This window comes from Actinia tenebrosa, unplaced genomic scaffold (genome assembly GCF_029948245.1).
Source record: "Actinia tenebrosa isolate PJP-AT-01 unplaced genomic scaffold, QUT_ActTen_1.0 PGA_scaffold9__36_contigs__length_13948895, whole genome shotgun sequence".
NCBI classification, from domain to species: Eukaryota; Metazoa; Cnidaria; class Anthozoa; order Actiniaria; family Actiniidae; genus Actinia; species Actinia tenebrosa.
Genome location: NW_028292586.1, coordinates 7,928,536 through 7,944,180, shown reverse-complemented (window position 1 = coordinate 7,944,180; position 15,645 = coordinate 7,928,536). Strand labels below are relative to the sequence as shown.

The window sequence follows — 15,645 nt, the reverse complement described above, 5'->3', positions numbered from 1 at the left end:
TTGGTACACCAACACAGCCGCTGTGACATCACGTGAACATGTTCTATACGATTCATATTTATCATACGAATATTTCTTTTACAAATTTTTCCGTGTTCATCGTATCTACAGGTCAACTGAGTGGTCGGGAACAGCTTCAGCGTAGTTTTCTCAATCCTATTAAACCTGAAACAATTGGTGTGTTACCAGAGCCCGTAACATATCGACACAAGGTACAAAAAGTATTACATTTATCTCCGTGTCTGGTTATCTATATCCTCTCTACTTTGCCTATTTTGTCTGTCTGTCTTGTCTGTCTGTCTGTCTTGTCTTTCTTGTGTGTCTGTCTTGTCTTTCTGTTTTATTATTTTCATCATCACCACTCTCATCTTATACCCGGCATCATCTCATCACCATCATCTCATCACCATCATCTCATCACCATCATTTCATCACCATCATCTCATCACCATCATCTCATCACCATCAGCTTATCACCATCATCTCATCACCATCACCTTATCACCATCATCTCATCACCATCATCTCATCACCATCATCTCATCACCATCATCTCATCACCATCAGCTTATCACCATCATCTTATCACCATCACCTTATCACCATCATCTCATCACCATCATCTCATCACCACCACCATCACTCTCAGCTTATCACCATCATCTCATCACCATCAGCTTATCACCATCATCTCATCACCATCATCTCATCACCACCACCATCACTCTCAGCTTATCACCATCATCTCATCACCATCAGCTTATCACCATCATCTCATCACCATCATCTCATCACCACCACCATCACTCTCAGCTTTTCACCATCATGTCATTACCATCAGCTCATCACCATCATCTCATCACCATCACCTTATCACCAATATCTTATCACCACCACCATCACTCTCAGCTTATCACCATCATCTCATCACCATCACCTTGTCACCATCATCTCATCACCATCAGCTCATCCTATCATCTCATCACCATCATCTCATCACCATCACCTTATCACCAATATCTTATCACCACCACCATCACTCTCAGCTTATCACCATCATCTCATCACCATCACCTTATCACCATCATCTCATCACCATCAGCTCATCCTATCATCTCATCACCATCATCTCATCACCATCAGCTTATCACCATCATCTTATCATCATCAGCTTATCACCATCATCTCATCACCATCATCTCATCACCACCACCATCACTCTCAGCTTATCACCATCATCATCACCATCAGCTTATCACCATCATCTCATCACCATCATCTCATCACCACCACCATCACTCTCAGCTTATCGCCATCATCTCATCACCATCAGCTTATCACCATCATCTCATCACCATCATCTCATCACCATCATCTCATCACCACCACCATCACTCTCAGCTTTTCACCATCATGTCATCACCATCAGCTCATCACCATCATCTCATCACCATCACCTTATCACCAATATCTTCTCACCACCACCATCACTCTCAGCTTATCACCATCATCTCATCACCATCACCTTATCACCATCATCTCATCACCATCATCTCATCACCATCACCACCATCACCATCAGCTTATCACCATCATCTCATCACCATCAGCTCATCCTATCATCTCATCACCATCATCTCATCACCATCATCTCATCACCATCACCTTATCACCAATATCTTATCACCACCACCATCACTCTCAGCTTATCACCATCATCTCATCACCATCACCTTAATCACCATCATCTCATCACCATCACCTTATCACCATCATCTCATCACACATACATCTCATCCCACATCACCACCATCACCATCAGCTTATCACCATCATCTCATCATCACCAGATCAGGCTCATCCTATCAGCTCATCACCACACCATCTCATCACCATCATCTCATCACCATCACCTCTACACCAATATCCTTATCGACCCACCAGCATCACTCTCAAGCTTATCACCATCATCTCATCACATCACCCTTATCACCAGCACTCCTCACCAATCACTCATCCTATCATCTCATCACCATCATCTCAATCACCATCACCCTTATACACCAGCATCTCATCACCATCAGCTCATCCTATCATCATGCACCATCATCTCCATCACATCACCTTATCACCAATCACCTTCTCACCTAAGCATCATCCTATCAGCTCATCACCATCAATCTCATCCATCATCTCATCACCATCATCTCATCACCATCATTCTCATCACCATCACCATTCATCACCATCACTCATCACTCATCACCTATAACCATCTCTCATCACCATCACCGTATCACCATCATCCTCATCACCATCAGCTCATCCCTATCATCTCATACCACCATCATCTCATCACCATCTCCATCACCATCACCTCATCACCATCATCTCATCACAATCACCTATCACCATCATCTCATCACCATCAACTTATACCATCATCATATCACCATCATCTCATCACCATCACCCTTATCTCATCATCTCATCACCATCATCTCACACCATCATCCTCATCACCATCATCTCATCACCCATCAGCTTATCACACCCATCATCTTATCACCCTCACCTTAATCACCATGCAGCATCTCATCACCACCACCATCACTCTCAGCTTAATCACCATCATCTCAACACCATCATCTCATCACACCACCACCATCACTCTCAGCTTTTCACCATCATGTCATCACCCCATCAGCTCATCACCATCTATCTCATCACCATCACCTTATCACCAATATCTTATCACCACCACCATCACTCTCAGCTTATCACCATCATCTCATCACCATCACCTTATCACCATCATCTCATCACCATCAGCTCATCCTATCATCTCATCACCATCATCTCATCACCATCATCTCATCACCATCACCTTATCACCAATATCTTATCACCACCACCATCACTCTCAGCTTATCACCATCATCTCAGTCACCATCACCTTATCACCATCATCTCATCACCATCAGCTCATCCTATCATCTCATCACCATCATCTCATCACCATCAGCTTATCACCATCATCTTATCATCATCAGCTTATCACCATCATCTCATCACCATCATCTCATCACCACCACCATCACTCTCAGCTTATCACCATCATCTCATCACCATCAGCTTATCACCATCATCTCATCACCATCATCTCATCACCACCACCATCACTCTCAGCTTATCACCATCATCTCATCACCATCAGCTTATCACCATCATCTCATCACCATCATCTCATCACCACCCACCCATCACTCTCAGCTTTTCAACATCATGTCATCACCATCAGCTCATCACCATCATCTCATCACCATCACCTTATCACCAATATCTTCTCACCACCACCATCACTCTCAGCTTATCACCATCATCTCATCACCATCACCTTATCACCATCATCTCATCACCATCATCTCATCACCATCACCACCATCACCATCAGCTTATCACCATCATCTCATCACCATCAGCTCATCCTATCATCTCATCACCATCATCTCATCAACCATCATCTCATCACCATCAACCTGATCACCAATATCTTATCACCACCACCATCACTCTCAGCTTATCACCATCATCTCATCACCATCACCTTATCACCATCATCTCATCACCATCACCTTATCACCATCATCTCATCACCATCATCTCATCACCATCACCACCATCACCATCAGCTTATCATCTCATCACCATCAGCTCATCCTATCATCTCATCACCATCATCTCATCACCATCATCTCATCACCATCACCTTATCACCAATATCTTATCACCACCAGCATCACTCTCAGCTTATCACCATCATCTCATCACCATCATCTCATCACCATCAGCTCATATCATCACCATCACCATCACCCACCATCATCATCACCATCAGATCATCTCATCACCATCATCTCATCACCATCACCTTATCACCATCATCTCATCACCAGCATCAGCATCACCAGCATCTCAGCACCAGCACCAGCAGCACCAGCAGCGCAGCACCAGCACCAGCACCAGCACAGCACCAGCAGCGCAGCACCAGCACCGGAGCACCAGCAGCACCAGCACCAGCACCAGCATCACCAGCAGCAGCACCAGCAGCTCAGCACCAGCACTCACCAGCAGCACCAGCATCACCAGCACAGCACCAGCACAGCACCAGCACACCATCATCTCATCACCATCATCGCATCACCCCTCAGCACCAGCATCATCACCACCATCTCATCACCATCACCAACATCTCATCACCATCACCTTATCACCATCTCATCACCATCATCTCATCACCATCACCTTATCACCATCATCTCATCACCATCAGCGCATCCTATCATCCATCACCATCACCTATCACCATCATCTCATCACCATCAGCTCATCTATCACTCACACCATCACTCAAACCATCATTCATCACCATCACCTCACACCATCATCTCAATCACCATCACCATACCATCATCATCATCACCATCACCATCACCATCATCTCATCACCATCATCCATCACCATCACCTATCACCACATCCATCACCATCATCCATCACCATCACCATCACCATCATCTCACCACCATCACCATCACCTATCACCCATCATATCATCACCACACTCATCACCACATACACATCACCTGATCACCACATATCATCACCATCATCTCCACCATCACCTATCACCATCACCTTATCACCATCATATCACCATCATCTCATCACCATCACTATCACCATCACCTATCACCATCATCTCATCACCATCATCTCATCACCTTATCACCATCATCTCATCACCATCATCTCATCACCATCACCTTATCGCCATCATCTCATCACCATCATCTCATCACCTTATCACCATCATCTCATCACCAGCATCTCATCACCATCACCTTATCACCAACATCTCATCACCATCACCTTATCACCATCATCTCATCACCATCATTTCAGATAGCTTCCTCTCAGTTAGCTTCATTTACCGTTTCCAGGAAGAGTATTTCCCTCTGCTGGATGTTAAAAAGAAGCGCAATCGTAAACGACCCAAAAGCGGCGTAATAACCGAGACAAATCAAGCTAAAGCTGTAAGCGAATCAACCAATCAAACTCCACCCAGTAGCTTAGTAAGTGCCACCGCTGGACTTCTGTTTAATCCTACACGCGGGCTCTTCAACGGCTTTAAGAGATCACAGTCTTTGGATGATTCTCAAAGTAATCGGAAGTCATCCCTGCCTTCAACATCCAGGCTTCAAAAGACCAAGAGCATGAATGTAACTCAAGAAAACACAGAAAAGAATTCTTTTTCTATGGGTAACTCCAAGAAGGGGCGGATTATGAATAGATAGGTTATGTCCGCGAGATAATAGTGATGCGTCTGTAGGATATTTCATAGTGGCACTAGGGGCGTAAGCAGGAATTCCATCTAGCCACCCTCCCCGCTCCAAAAACACATGTACGCACACGTAATTGACCATTTTCAATTTCCAAATTACCGCTGTGTTCCTTGATTACAGACTGATTAACTCAGTCTTAGCTTCGTAACTGTCTTGATATTCACAAATACCAACGGCAAGGTGAAGAATGCACAACTTCAACAATACAAACACTTTTAAATTCCATGGAACTTCAATGGAACACGTGAATATTCTGGACAAAGACGAGACTAACCCTGAGCAACAGAGAACTCGAAACTGGAGTATTATAAAACTTGCTAATGCAGGGCTAAACATTACTACCGGTCATCGGGCACTGTCCGGCTAGAATTGGAACTTATCCGGTCAAATCTTTTCATTGCCGATGAGTTTGACCAGTTAAGTTGAGCCAAAAAAATAAAATAATATATAAGATATAATTTGGTCGGTCAACATGACTAGCGACGTGACCAGCCGTTTATTTAGCCCTGCTAGTGTGAATGAGAACACAGGCACCCCAAGACTCCCTGGAAATAGCCCTTTGTGTATAAGGCCATCACTAGACAGGATATTCATAGAAGAGCTAGTGTTAAAATAATATCCGGTGGATTTTAAATTGACTTTAATTGAGATTTTGTCAGCAAGCACTTAGAGTGCAGGTAAAAGGTTGCAAAAGATATCTATAATCAATTTGACGTCTGATTCCTAGGAGTCCTGATATTAAATGCACAACATATCACTTTATCACAACACCACATGTAGATGATACAAGAAGTATATATTTATTTGTGATGATTGTATACAAAAATTATTTAAACACAAATAATATTTCTGTAGAACGCTTTCAATGAAAGCTACATGTAGTATTTTTTCCCTAGTGCTCCCACTATAATATATATGACTTAAGGATCATTCGTTTTTGTGGGAGGGGGGTGGGTAAAGGGTTAGGAGGGTTAGGGTCTTAAAGTTTTCAATTGTCCATCCTTCCCTCCGATAAGCAATGAATGGTCCTGAACGAATTGTCGTCTGTGTTGGACAAATTTCCCATTGATAAAAATATTCTGTATACCCACCCGCCCCCAACTTCCAACTTACCCCCGGGACAGGACACAAATTTCATGTCACTTCCTGACTTCCTAAATCTTGGAAAAACTTGGGAAATGAAATATATGAATATCAATATATATTTGACAATATTAGTTACTCACATTATCAACATATTATATTTTGTAGTTTTTTAATCGAAATTATTTAAAGAAATTAAAGACTGCATTAAGTCAGTTTAGCTTCCTCTGCACGCGTCTCTCTTTTCTGTCTTCTTTTTTTTATTTTATTGGGCGACCTGTGCCAACACTAGATTATTGTCAAAAAAGGGCTCCTCCTCAGTACTAGTTTTCCTCTCTTCGCTTGCAACAGGAATACCAGAAGAAGAAAAAAATGAAAACCATAAAGCGAGATGCGCGTTGAGGAAGCTATATCAGATATCGGTTAGAATAAAATATTGAAAAGCTGGCTCATGTTGTTCGTTGTTTTGGATCTATTCATGTAAACATCTTTCTTTTATCAGTCGAAAGATCAGGAGCCCATTACCCGCAACGTACGACTAGTACCACTATCTCGATTTATCATTTCCTTGGTCTGGTTATTCTTAGGTTTGTATTGGTGCCAAATAAGAAAGCATTCCTTATTAGTTTCTCATATTTATGTCATCAAAATGGCGGCCATAGCAGCGTTCTCGCCCATGCAGGGAATGGAAAGCCGTTCTCGATTAATCTAGCGTTTAGATTTATTTATTTTCGCGTTCTAATTAGTCATTCGTATATTCAAAATAACGGTTACTTTAAAGTGCACCTCAAGTGTAATTTTTCCCCTATTTGGAAGAAATCCTCAATATCTCAGTAATGCTTTTTTGCATTTTTTTCCCATTTTGGAGAAATTCGTAAGCTTTTACAGCGTTTTAAAGTACGCAAAAAACTAGTGTCCAGTCACTCACAACATGTCAGCACCGCGTCACAAGAAGTCCTGGTACGAGAAAAATATACGTCATCGGGGTGAGATGTCATGCCACCTATTGTTGCAAAGCATTGTACAAATTTTGTAAGAAGTTATTTTGTTGTCATAAAATGCCTAAATATTGTGTTGTAACTCACTGTAAAAGTGAATCCAACTTGAAAGAAGGCATCAGTCTGCATACGATTCCCTTCTTTAACGATGATCGCCCAGAAGCGAAAAAAAGACGTAAACGATGGGTTGACTTTGTATGCCTTCACCGCAAACACTGGCAACCATCAGAATGGTCCGCAATATGCTCAAAGCATTTCAAGTCGCAAGACTATGAAACCATGTTTTCAAATATCGAGGGCTTGAAAAACCCTGTCCACCCAAGATTACGGCGAGATGATTTTGGCATAATAGCGTATCCAACTGTTTTTGTCAGCGACGAAGAGAAAGCGCCACCACAAAGTGCGCGAACGCGTAGGAAGGTAAGCTTAGTCAGCAATGATAACTATGTTTTCATGCTTATATTTGGATTTGGGAATTGTTCACTTAATCGAATAGATTTCGCTTATCTATGGTACTGATGGTGTGCGTAAAATATTTCGTAGATCATGAAAGAAATAAGGCAATCTCAAAAGGTCGCTGAAACTGTAGGGGACCTATGTATGCAGACAGAAGAGCATGATATCCAGTCAGTGTCACCAGTCGCGGAAATCAATGACGTGAGTTGATTTTTACTTCAGAAAACGTATATCGTATATCATTAAGTATTACGGTAATATTCTTTGAAATGTTTCTCTTATATAGGAAAGGAGAGACGACACAAACCATCCCAGCATCATGTCAACGCACCAGCAGCAAACTCCGGGAAAACACTGGCCAGGAGTCTCGATCAGAGTTCCACTATTCCGACACCACATCAATCCTCGTCGAAAGAACGACAAATGCGAAACAGGATTATCACGCTACGTTCGCATTTGAAGATAAAGAAAGAACAGTTGAGGAAAGAAAAACTAAAAAGTTAGTAAAGTCGGACTTTCCTTGAAAACAAACAAACTGTATTCCATTACTCTTATAATTACGGCACAACTAGATTGCGTTTATAATTTTTTCAACTATTTATCTTTCGTAGACCAGAAATTACTAGAGCAGCTAGAAACTTTGTATTGTAAAGACTCCATTGGCCAAAAAAGTGCACCACCGCACGAGAATAATGTTGAAGATCACCTTGATGATCCTTGTAAAGAAGATTGTCTATCTTCGGACGAAGATGAAGAGATGTTATCGGACGAGAATGAGGTTGGCATGGAGTATGAGACAGAAACAGAAACAGAATCGTCGATAACCGATGAAGAGGACAACCAACCATCAAGGTATATTTCCCATGTCCATATTTTTGGTGTAACATCAGGACTTACATGATAACAAATCCTGATTTCTTTCACTTGTTCAGTTTCATTGTAGGAGAAGACAATCTAAGGACTCATCCCAAGTTCATTGTTTTCTGGTCGCAGCTGCTAATGCTCTTCCAAATTTGCCATTCTTGTGGTGCAAAAAAACCTCTTGTAGAAGCAAAAGAAATTGGTACCATGGTTGTAGTGACAACTGACTGCTCAAGTCCTAAATGTCCTAAAAGACACACCGTTTGGTCAAGTCAACCAAACATGCCATCTATGAAAATTCCTGCTGGGAATTTTCTATTGTGCATGGCAATACTGTTAAGTGGAGGATCAGTCACGAAAGTGTTCACTATGTTTAAACACATGGGCCTTAGATGTATGTCCCTGGCTTCATTCTTCCATCATCAAAGAGTGGGTTTGGAAACATATGCCATATTTTTTGATTGGTTTTATTACTAACACCATTATTTTCATCAATACCTGTTGCTTTTGATCTCATTTAATACATTGCAGTCATTTTTATTCCCTCTAGACAAAACTCTTCCCTACCATTCTGCTATATTGGAGAGCATACCAGTCGAAAATGATTGAAAAGGTGAAAAGTTTGGGAAGTGCCCTTGTGATGGCTGGAGATGGTCGCCACGACAGCATGGGGCATTCAGCTAAATTTGGAGCATACACAATGTTTTGTTGCACTCTCCCAATGATTTTACACTTCGAGTTAATCCAGGTACAGTATATAGCAATACAGCAAATAAGTAGAGTTTTTCTCTTTATTTTTATAACTATCCTGAACACTAAGTGGGAGAAAATCAAAAGTACTGTAAGTATGAAGATTTTTTGATAATCATATTCAAGTTGAATTATTCATGTATACTTTATAATGACAATACTTATAATAACAATGATAGTCATAATAATAATGACAAAAATAATCATAACTACATTATGATGATAATGATAAATACCTTTTTTAAATTGTTGTACTGTACCTTTGTTTAGAGAAACCAAGCAGGAAACAGCCCTGCCATGGAGTTCATGGGTTTCCAACAAGCAATGACTTTTTTAATGGGACTGGAATTGGAGATATCAACATTTATTTCTGACAGGCACACAACTATTACAAGCTGTATGAAGAAAAATTATTCTAATATAACACACTATTTTGACCTGTGGCACCTGAAGAAAAGTATGTATATATATTTATTATATTGGATTTTGATATTGGATTTTTTTCATATGATTTTTATATGATATAGTGCTTATTTGAATAATTACAATCAATATTTCAATCAGAAATTCGCAAAACTCTCACCAAGATTGCAAAACTGTCAGGATGTGAGGTATTGTCAGAATGGATCAAGCCTGCTGAAAACCACCTCCACTGGAGTGCGACATCGACCCACAATGGTAATGGTCTAGTGATATGGGCGAAATTCATTTCCTACCTGGACCACATTATAAACAAGCACACTAATCTTGGAAATGCATTGTTTAGCAAATGCCATCATGGGCCCAATATTCCTCACCGGAAATGGTTGCAAAAGGGTTAGTAAAATTCTATGCCTTGTATTTTTCAAAAACACTGCACTGCATTTTGATATAGCCATCAAACACATTCACATCTCTATATATTTAATCTTGCTGTCTATCTTCTAAGGTTTGTTCACTGGAGTATCTTTGTTGCTTGCAGATAGCATACTCTATGAGAAAGTGGTACAAGCTCTAACTAAGCAAAGCCTCATAGATGGCATCATGCAAGCTTCTCCCTTGTCTCAGACCAGCTGCCTCGAAGGCTTCCATTCTGTGGTTAACCATATTCCTACAGTGGACAGTATTGCCGGTATGAAAAATACTCCATGGAAAGTTTTATAAAAATGTAAGTTGATTCACAGTGCCTAATATTGCTAATACTTGTCAAATTCTTGTTTTATTAGACATATCTTGGCTGCTGTCCATTTTAATATGAATCTTCACAGAGATGTTTCAACAACAGCCGATGGTTCAAGCAGAATAAAGGTGGTTTACCCGAAGTTTAAAAATGGAGAGGCCACAGTGAGAGAGCAGAGGATTACCCAGAATTTTGGTAAAAAGAATACATTTTTTAAATACCAATCAATGATCATTAAATTCTAGCAAAAGCAGTAGAAATTCTAGTAGCAGTATAAGTAATTACAGCTGCTAGGTTTCTTACCATAATTCTGTGTACTTGTTACACAGTAACTGTGGTGCTCTTAATTTGGTGCAATATTTTCACAAGTTTATGAAAACCAAAACAGTAGCATTCCTAGAACCACATATACAAGTATTTTGATTCCCATAATGTAATGTTTTCACAGACTATGTGGAAGAAATCTTTCAGACATTCTTGACAAACAGCCAGTACCTTAAAGATGCTATGCAAGATCTCGTCAACATGACTCCACCACCCATGAACACAATGCTGGTGAAACAACCCAGAGCTGAAGCTATCCAGAAAAGTAATGCACGCAAGGCAATGACAGTAAAGGATGTCCCACCAACTACACCAGGTACATGTATGCAAAGTAAATAAAAGTAAGGATTTTTTTGTTGTAAATTTCAAAAGTTAGTTGGACTATCTTATGCTATTTTCTTTCAGTACCTCAGATTCCTCCGCAACCAGCACCACAAGATAATGCAAGATCAAAACCATGCTGTAGAATATGCAAAAGGCCCATGAAAGGGCATCACCTTTTACTTGATTGTCCCCGAAATCAGAAATAGCAGTGCAGCAGATACAAGAAATAAAAACAAAAACCCATAGTAAATGACAACCCAAATAAATTAGCTAAAAGGAAAATCCATGACACTTATTCACAGTTATAAGTGTTATTTATAATAGATTTAAACTATCTTAAAAGAGGGGAATCATTCTATTTCCTGACAAGGAAGTAGCATGCACTGTACAAATGATTCGTTCTGGATTACAGTAAGGTTCAGACCAAAGATGAAATCCACATGTATCAAATATACTTATATAACATAGAAGAACATGAATGTTGAAAGAAGTGCAAAAATTATGTTTTCAATTCTGCACAAATACGTTTTTCAAGGAATGCATAATAAAAAGATAAGACTGCTGAATTCATATGGTACTACAAATGATAAAGATTTATTGCTTGTTGTTGTTACTCTCATACTAGAGTACAAACACTAAAAGTGTGCAACACTTTGCACTATTTAGTAGTAAATAGTGCTAATTAAACAATAGAAAACAATAGGATTAGCATTATTTAGCATTATTTAGTGGTATTTATGTTGCACACTTGCAGTGTTTGTACTCTAGTATATTAAATAGTTTTAATTATGATAGCGAGTCATTAGCTCTCATCGAGGTCAAAACCAGTAAATTCTTGGTCAGACATAAACTTTTGCCTAATTGTAGTATAGGCACACGCTGGTAGCGGGATCCTCTTCTTACCTAAGTAGCCATATACCATTCGGGAGAATTCTCTGTAAGCAACACTTCGTAGAAAACTAGGATCAAAGAATGACTCATAATCAGTGCTCTGGAGATCGAAGTAGAAACGTTGCTACTCGAAAAAGCACATGTATATTTATGCCAAACCCTTACTCATTTTCCGAACCAGTCTGTCGATATCGTGTTTTGCTTTTCGTGTTGTAACGATCGGCCGCCCATCGCAGACTCCACTTCTCCAAACAAACCGGCTGGAATCCTGGGTGGTCGGTGATACATCGAAGCTCTTTCTCTCCAACATCATCCTGAACAAGATCGCTTTGTAGTGCTTCGCCACAGCCATCCAGCTCATCACAACAGTAACATTCACTAATATTTTGAAGAAGGGCTACGCTGCAGTTACCGCATTTACACCTGAAAAATATTCGTGACCTTCGATTTAGAAGATATACGAATTGTAAGACTGCAATGTGTACGAAAGCTTACCATGAACTAACAAGCACAGTTCCTGCCAACCGAGACTTCAGTTCTGATTCTTGTTCTTCGATTTGCTTCACTTCTTTATCGTATTGAGATATCCATTCTGCATCGGCTAGAGGTTCATCAGAATAAGGTATCTCATCGTTTTCAGAGTCGTAATTCTCAGTTAGACATGTTAGTTCTGATGGTAGTTCGCCGGCCGTGTTGTATTCGAGCTCGAAGTCAGTAATATCGGACGAGGAATCATATTTTGAGCTACATGATGCGCTTGTAGTTGCCATAAATATGTTTTTCTGAGAAAACTAGTTTTTTTAAACGAAACAGTTGATGCACTGGCGAAGAATTTGGACACAACAACATAAAGTTTACACACAAGAAATGAAGATAGCTTTGGTTCCTTCCACCCCGATGACGTATTCGCACCAGTCCCCCAAATGAGCGGAGCTGTTATGAAAACCGGGAATTTCAAATCTTTTTAAAAAATCAACAATTCGTTCAATTTCCTTTTTTTTATTATTTTTCGTTATTATATGTGTATATCTCCACTTCCAAATAGGGGAAAAGTTACACTTGAGGTGCACTTTAATTTGTATTTTACAAAAGAGAGAAAAAACTTACATGCTGTGCTGTTTGTAGTTATAAAGCACTTTCGTATTAGTAGATCAATCGAGAAGTGTTGAGAACGCTTCTCCTAACACTTCTCACGTTTTCTGCAATTCCACGCGTACTTTATGACTGCACACAGCACGCGCGCGCTTTATCTATTTCTTTAATGGTCTTTTTAAACGATAACTACTTAGGAAGATACGTGAGTTTTATACACTCAGGGTAGTAGATTCTTGAAAGTATCCATTGTTCTCATTCGTTATTGCTTTTTTTAATGTCCCGGCTAGCTGACTTGATGCTGTTGGAACTCAGTGGCCAGGAACTGGAACTTCTAAACAAAAAACTAAAGTCCGAAGTTTCACTCTGAATCTAAAAAACTTTACAACTGAAAAAGTGGCACAACGTTTTCGATCTTTGAACATGTTTTTTTGTGGACGTTTGTTCACTTGTAACCCCACCAACCTGGGTCCCTGTTTGAAAGTACCGATATCGCTGGTGCTAAATAAGCTTTTATCATGTTATTCCAAAACTCACAGGAGTAAAGATTACTTACCATAGTAGCTGGAGAGAGCATGTATAAATTAGTAGAATTGAAGTCTTAAGGAAATAGGTTCAAAAATCGCGAAGATATGAATTTTCAAAAATCTAGTTTTTGTATGAAAACATTCGATGAAGGCATCTCCAGCAAACGTTTTCTTGCAAAATTCTCACGTTTTCAAAAGTCATATCTTCGCGAGTTTTCTGCTTATTCCCATCAGACTTCACTGTTTAATATTAACATGCTCTTTCCAGTTATGGTAACTATTTTAGTTGTTTTAGTAATTTAAAACTTTATAAAAGCTCTTTTCCCGATATACGGCGCTCTATATTTTTTCTGTGGATCTCTTGTTTTCAGAACTTGGTCCATGTCTGAGGTACCTACAGTACTTTAGCCGCATAAATTGTTCCGAAAGATCTTCATTCAAAACTTCTTCCTCATTCGATGGGTTTTTGTAAAAATGGTTAAAGTTTTCCCGACATCCTTCCATAATTGGTGGTAACATCAGCTGATGCACTGTCCTTTTCTCTGGTAAAAGATGCTTGAAACGATCCGCCACCTCGCATTCGTACGACAAACGTTTCTTGAAAACTCTCTTTTCGGAACTTTCTTTACTCGTGCTTCTTGTTGTTCCAGCATTCTCGGGCGAATTCAAAGGTGGTTTGAGGAGAAATGCTTCCAATTTTCTCGTGATTTCAGGATCGGGATTTTTGTACAAAGAAGGTACATAGTTTCTGTACGAAGGTACTGATTCTGTTCTGTACAAACCACGAGGCAACATAAGCGTTGATCTAGTATCCACTGACGAAAATGAACTAGCGTGTCTTCGACTTGGAGGCAAACTATCTTCTTGAAGTCTGTTTGTCATGGTAACAAGGAAACAATCGTGTTTTTTTTTTATCGGCTTTTCTTATCTACTTGGAATAGTCGCAACTCTTGAAAATTTGTCATCAATTAACGGCGTTATAAGTTACTGCCCAAGATGTTTTTGAACATGCAATTATTCTCGCTATCTAATGAGTCTTTTTTTCAATATCTTAGAATTATTCTCTTGTTTTATGGACGATCACCAGCAGCGAGCCAAAGTAACAGTTTACATTCGCAAAACCGTAAACTTTCCCTTGTACGCAATGGAATATTTTTCAATTATTTCGAGAAAAAGAAAAACGATATGTCTATCAGATCTCTCCGCTAAATGTAGTTCATATTATACCAAGTATAGACAGATGTCTGAATTTGTTGAAAGATATTTTTCTTTTTGATTGAATGCGATAATTCAAGAGCAAGGACAAACCAAGGCTTTAGACGACTGGCTCCCACCTTTTTGTCCAAGATGTTTTCCCTTTGAGAGCCGCCTTTTCTGCGTTCTTTTTTGAGCTCTTCTTAGTCGTGCTAAACCAAGACAAGTGCTATAACATTGAACAGGTTTCTGTAGCTCTTTTCCCGTTTAAAAGTAAAATGTTTCGTATAATATATCTGTGATTACGTTATCAGACTAGAATTTTCCACCTTACATCTAAACAATTTTCCTTTTATATGGACCGACTACTGGGAGCTAAGAGCAAAGAAAAATAGAAACCCGAATATTAATGTGGCAGCACAGGCCCCTGTGAAGTTCTTTCTCGCCAAGTGTATGTTTCAATGCAGTGAGGGTAATTCAAATATCGATTGCTTAAAGCTTTATTATTTTTATTTTTGTTCATCATAGTATGTGTGTGCTAAAGACGAAATACCCTGGCTTATTGGATAATTTAATTTGTA

At 39.7% G+C, this 15,645-nt stretch overlaps 3 protein-coding genes across 3 annotated transcripts in view; 2 read left to right on the top strand and 1 right to left on the bottom strand.

The window, feature by feature from the left end:
- The window catches only part of LOC116306671 (uncharacterized), a 29,926-nt gene extending 22,990 nt beyond the window's left edge, over positions 1-6,936 (top strand). The window contains exons 10-11 of the mRNA XM_089024469.1: positions 112-212; positions 5,004-6,936. Coding sequence (XP_088880595.1) covers positions 112-212; positions 5,004-5,357 — 455 coding nt within the window. The 3' untranslated portion in view covers positions 5,358-6,936. The remainder of the gene's footprint in view (positions 1-111; positions 213-5,003) is intronic.
- Positions 6,937-7,829: 893 nt separating this feature from the next.
- On the top strand, positions 7,830-11,300 carry LOC116291480 (uncharacterized). The gene is made up of 10 exons (XM_089025257.1): positions 7,830-7,906; positions 8,229-8,441; positions 8,554-8,794; positions 8,875-9,232; positions 9,354-9,551; positions 9,824-10,010; positions 10,118-10,369; positions 10,515-10,664; positions 10,759-10,907; positions 11,161-11,300. The coding sequence occupies exons 2-9, from the start codon at positions 8,366-8,368 to the stop codon at positions 10,788-10,790; spliced, it is 1,494 nt and encodes a 497-aa protein (XP_088881383.1). The 5' UTR covers positions 7,830-7,906; positions 8,229-8,365; the 3' UTR covers positions 10,791-10,907; positions 11,161-11,300.
- Positions 11,301-11,652: 352 nt separating this feature from the next.
- LOC148904685 (uncharacterized) lies at positions 11,653-13,170 on the bottom strand. Its single transcript, XM_089025258.1, has 3 exons — positions 12,747-13,170; positions 12,417-12,674; positions 11,653-12,319 (listed from the first exon to the last, which is right to left on the bottom strand). The coding sequence occupies exons 1-3, from the start codon at positions 13,019-13,021 to the stop codon at positions 12,163-12,165; spliced, it is 690 nt and encodes a 229-aa protein (XP_088881384.1). The 5' UTR covers positions 13,022-13,170; the 3' UTR covers positions 11,653-12,162.
- Between the last annotated feature and the right edge of the window lie 2,475 nt (positions 13,171-15,645).

Coding starts and splice junctions, on each gene's coding strand:
- LOC116291480 (XM_089025257.1), top strand. CDS start 8,366: ATGCGAAACAGGATTATCACGCTACGTTCGCATTTGAAGATAAAGAAA. Junction 9,552..9,823: donor TACACTTCGAGTTAATCCAG/GTACAGTATATA, acceptor ACCTTTGTTTAG/AGAAACCAAGCAGGAAACAG. Junction 10,665..10,758: donor TACAGTGGACAGTATTGCCG/GTATGAAAAATA, acceptor TTGTTTTATTAG/ACATATCTTGGCTGCTGTCC.
- LOC148904685 (XM_089025258.1), bottom strand. CDS start 13,021: ATGGCAACTACAAGCGCATCATGTAGCTCAAAATATGATTCCTCGTCC. Junction 12,675..12,746: donor ACTGTGCTTGTTAGTTCATG/GTAAGCTTTCGT, acceptor AATATTTTTCAG/GTGTAAATGCGGTAACTGCA. Junction 12,320..12,416: donor CAGACTGGTTCGGAAAATGA/GTAAGGGTTTGG, acceptor CTTTGATCCTAG/TTTTCTACGAAGTGTTGCTT.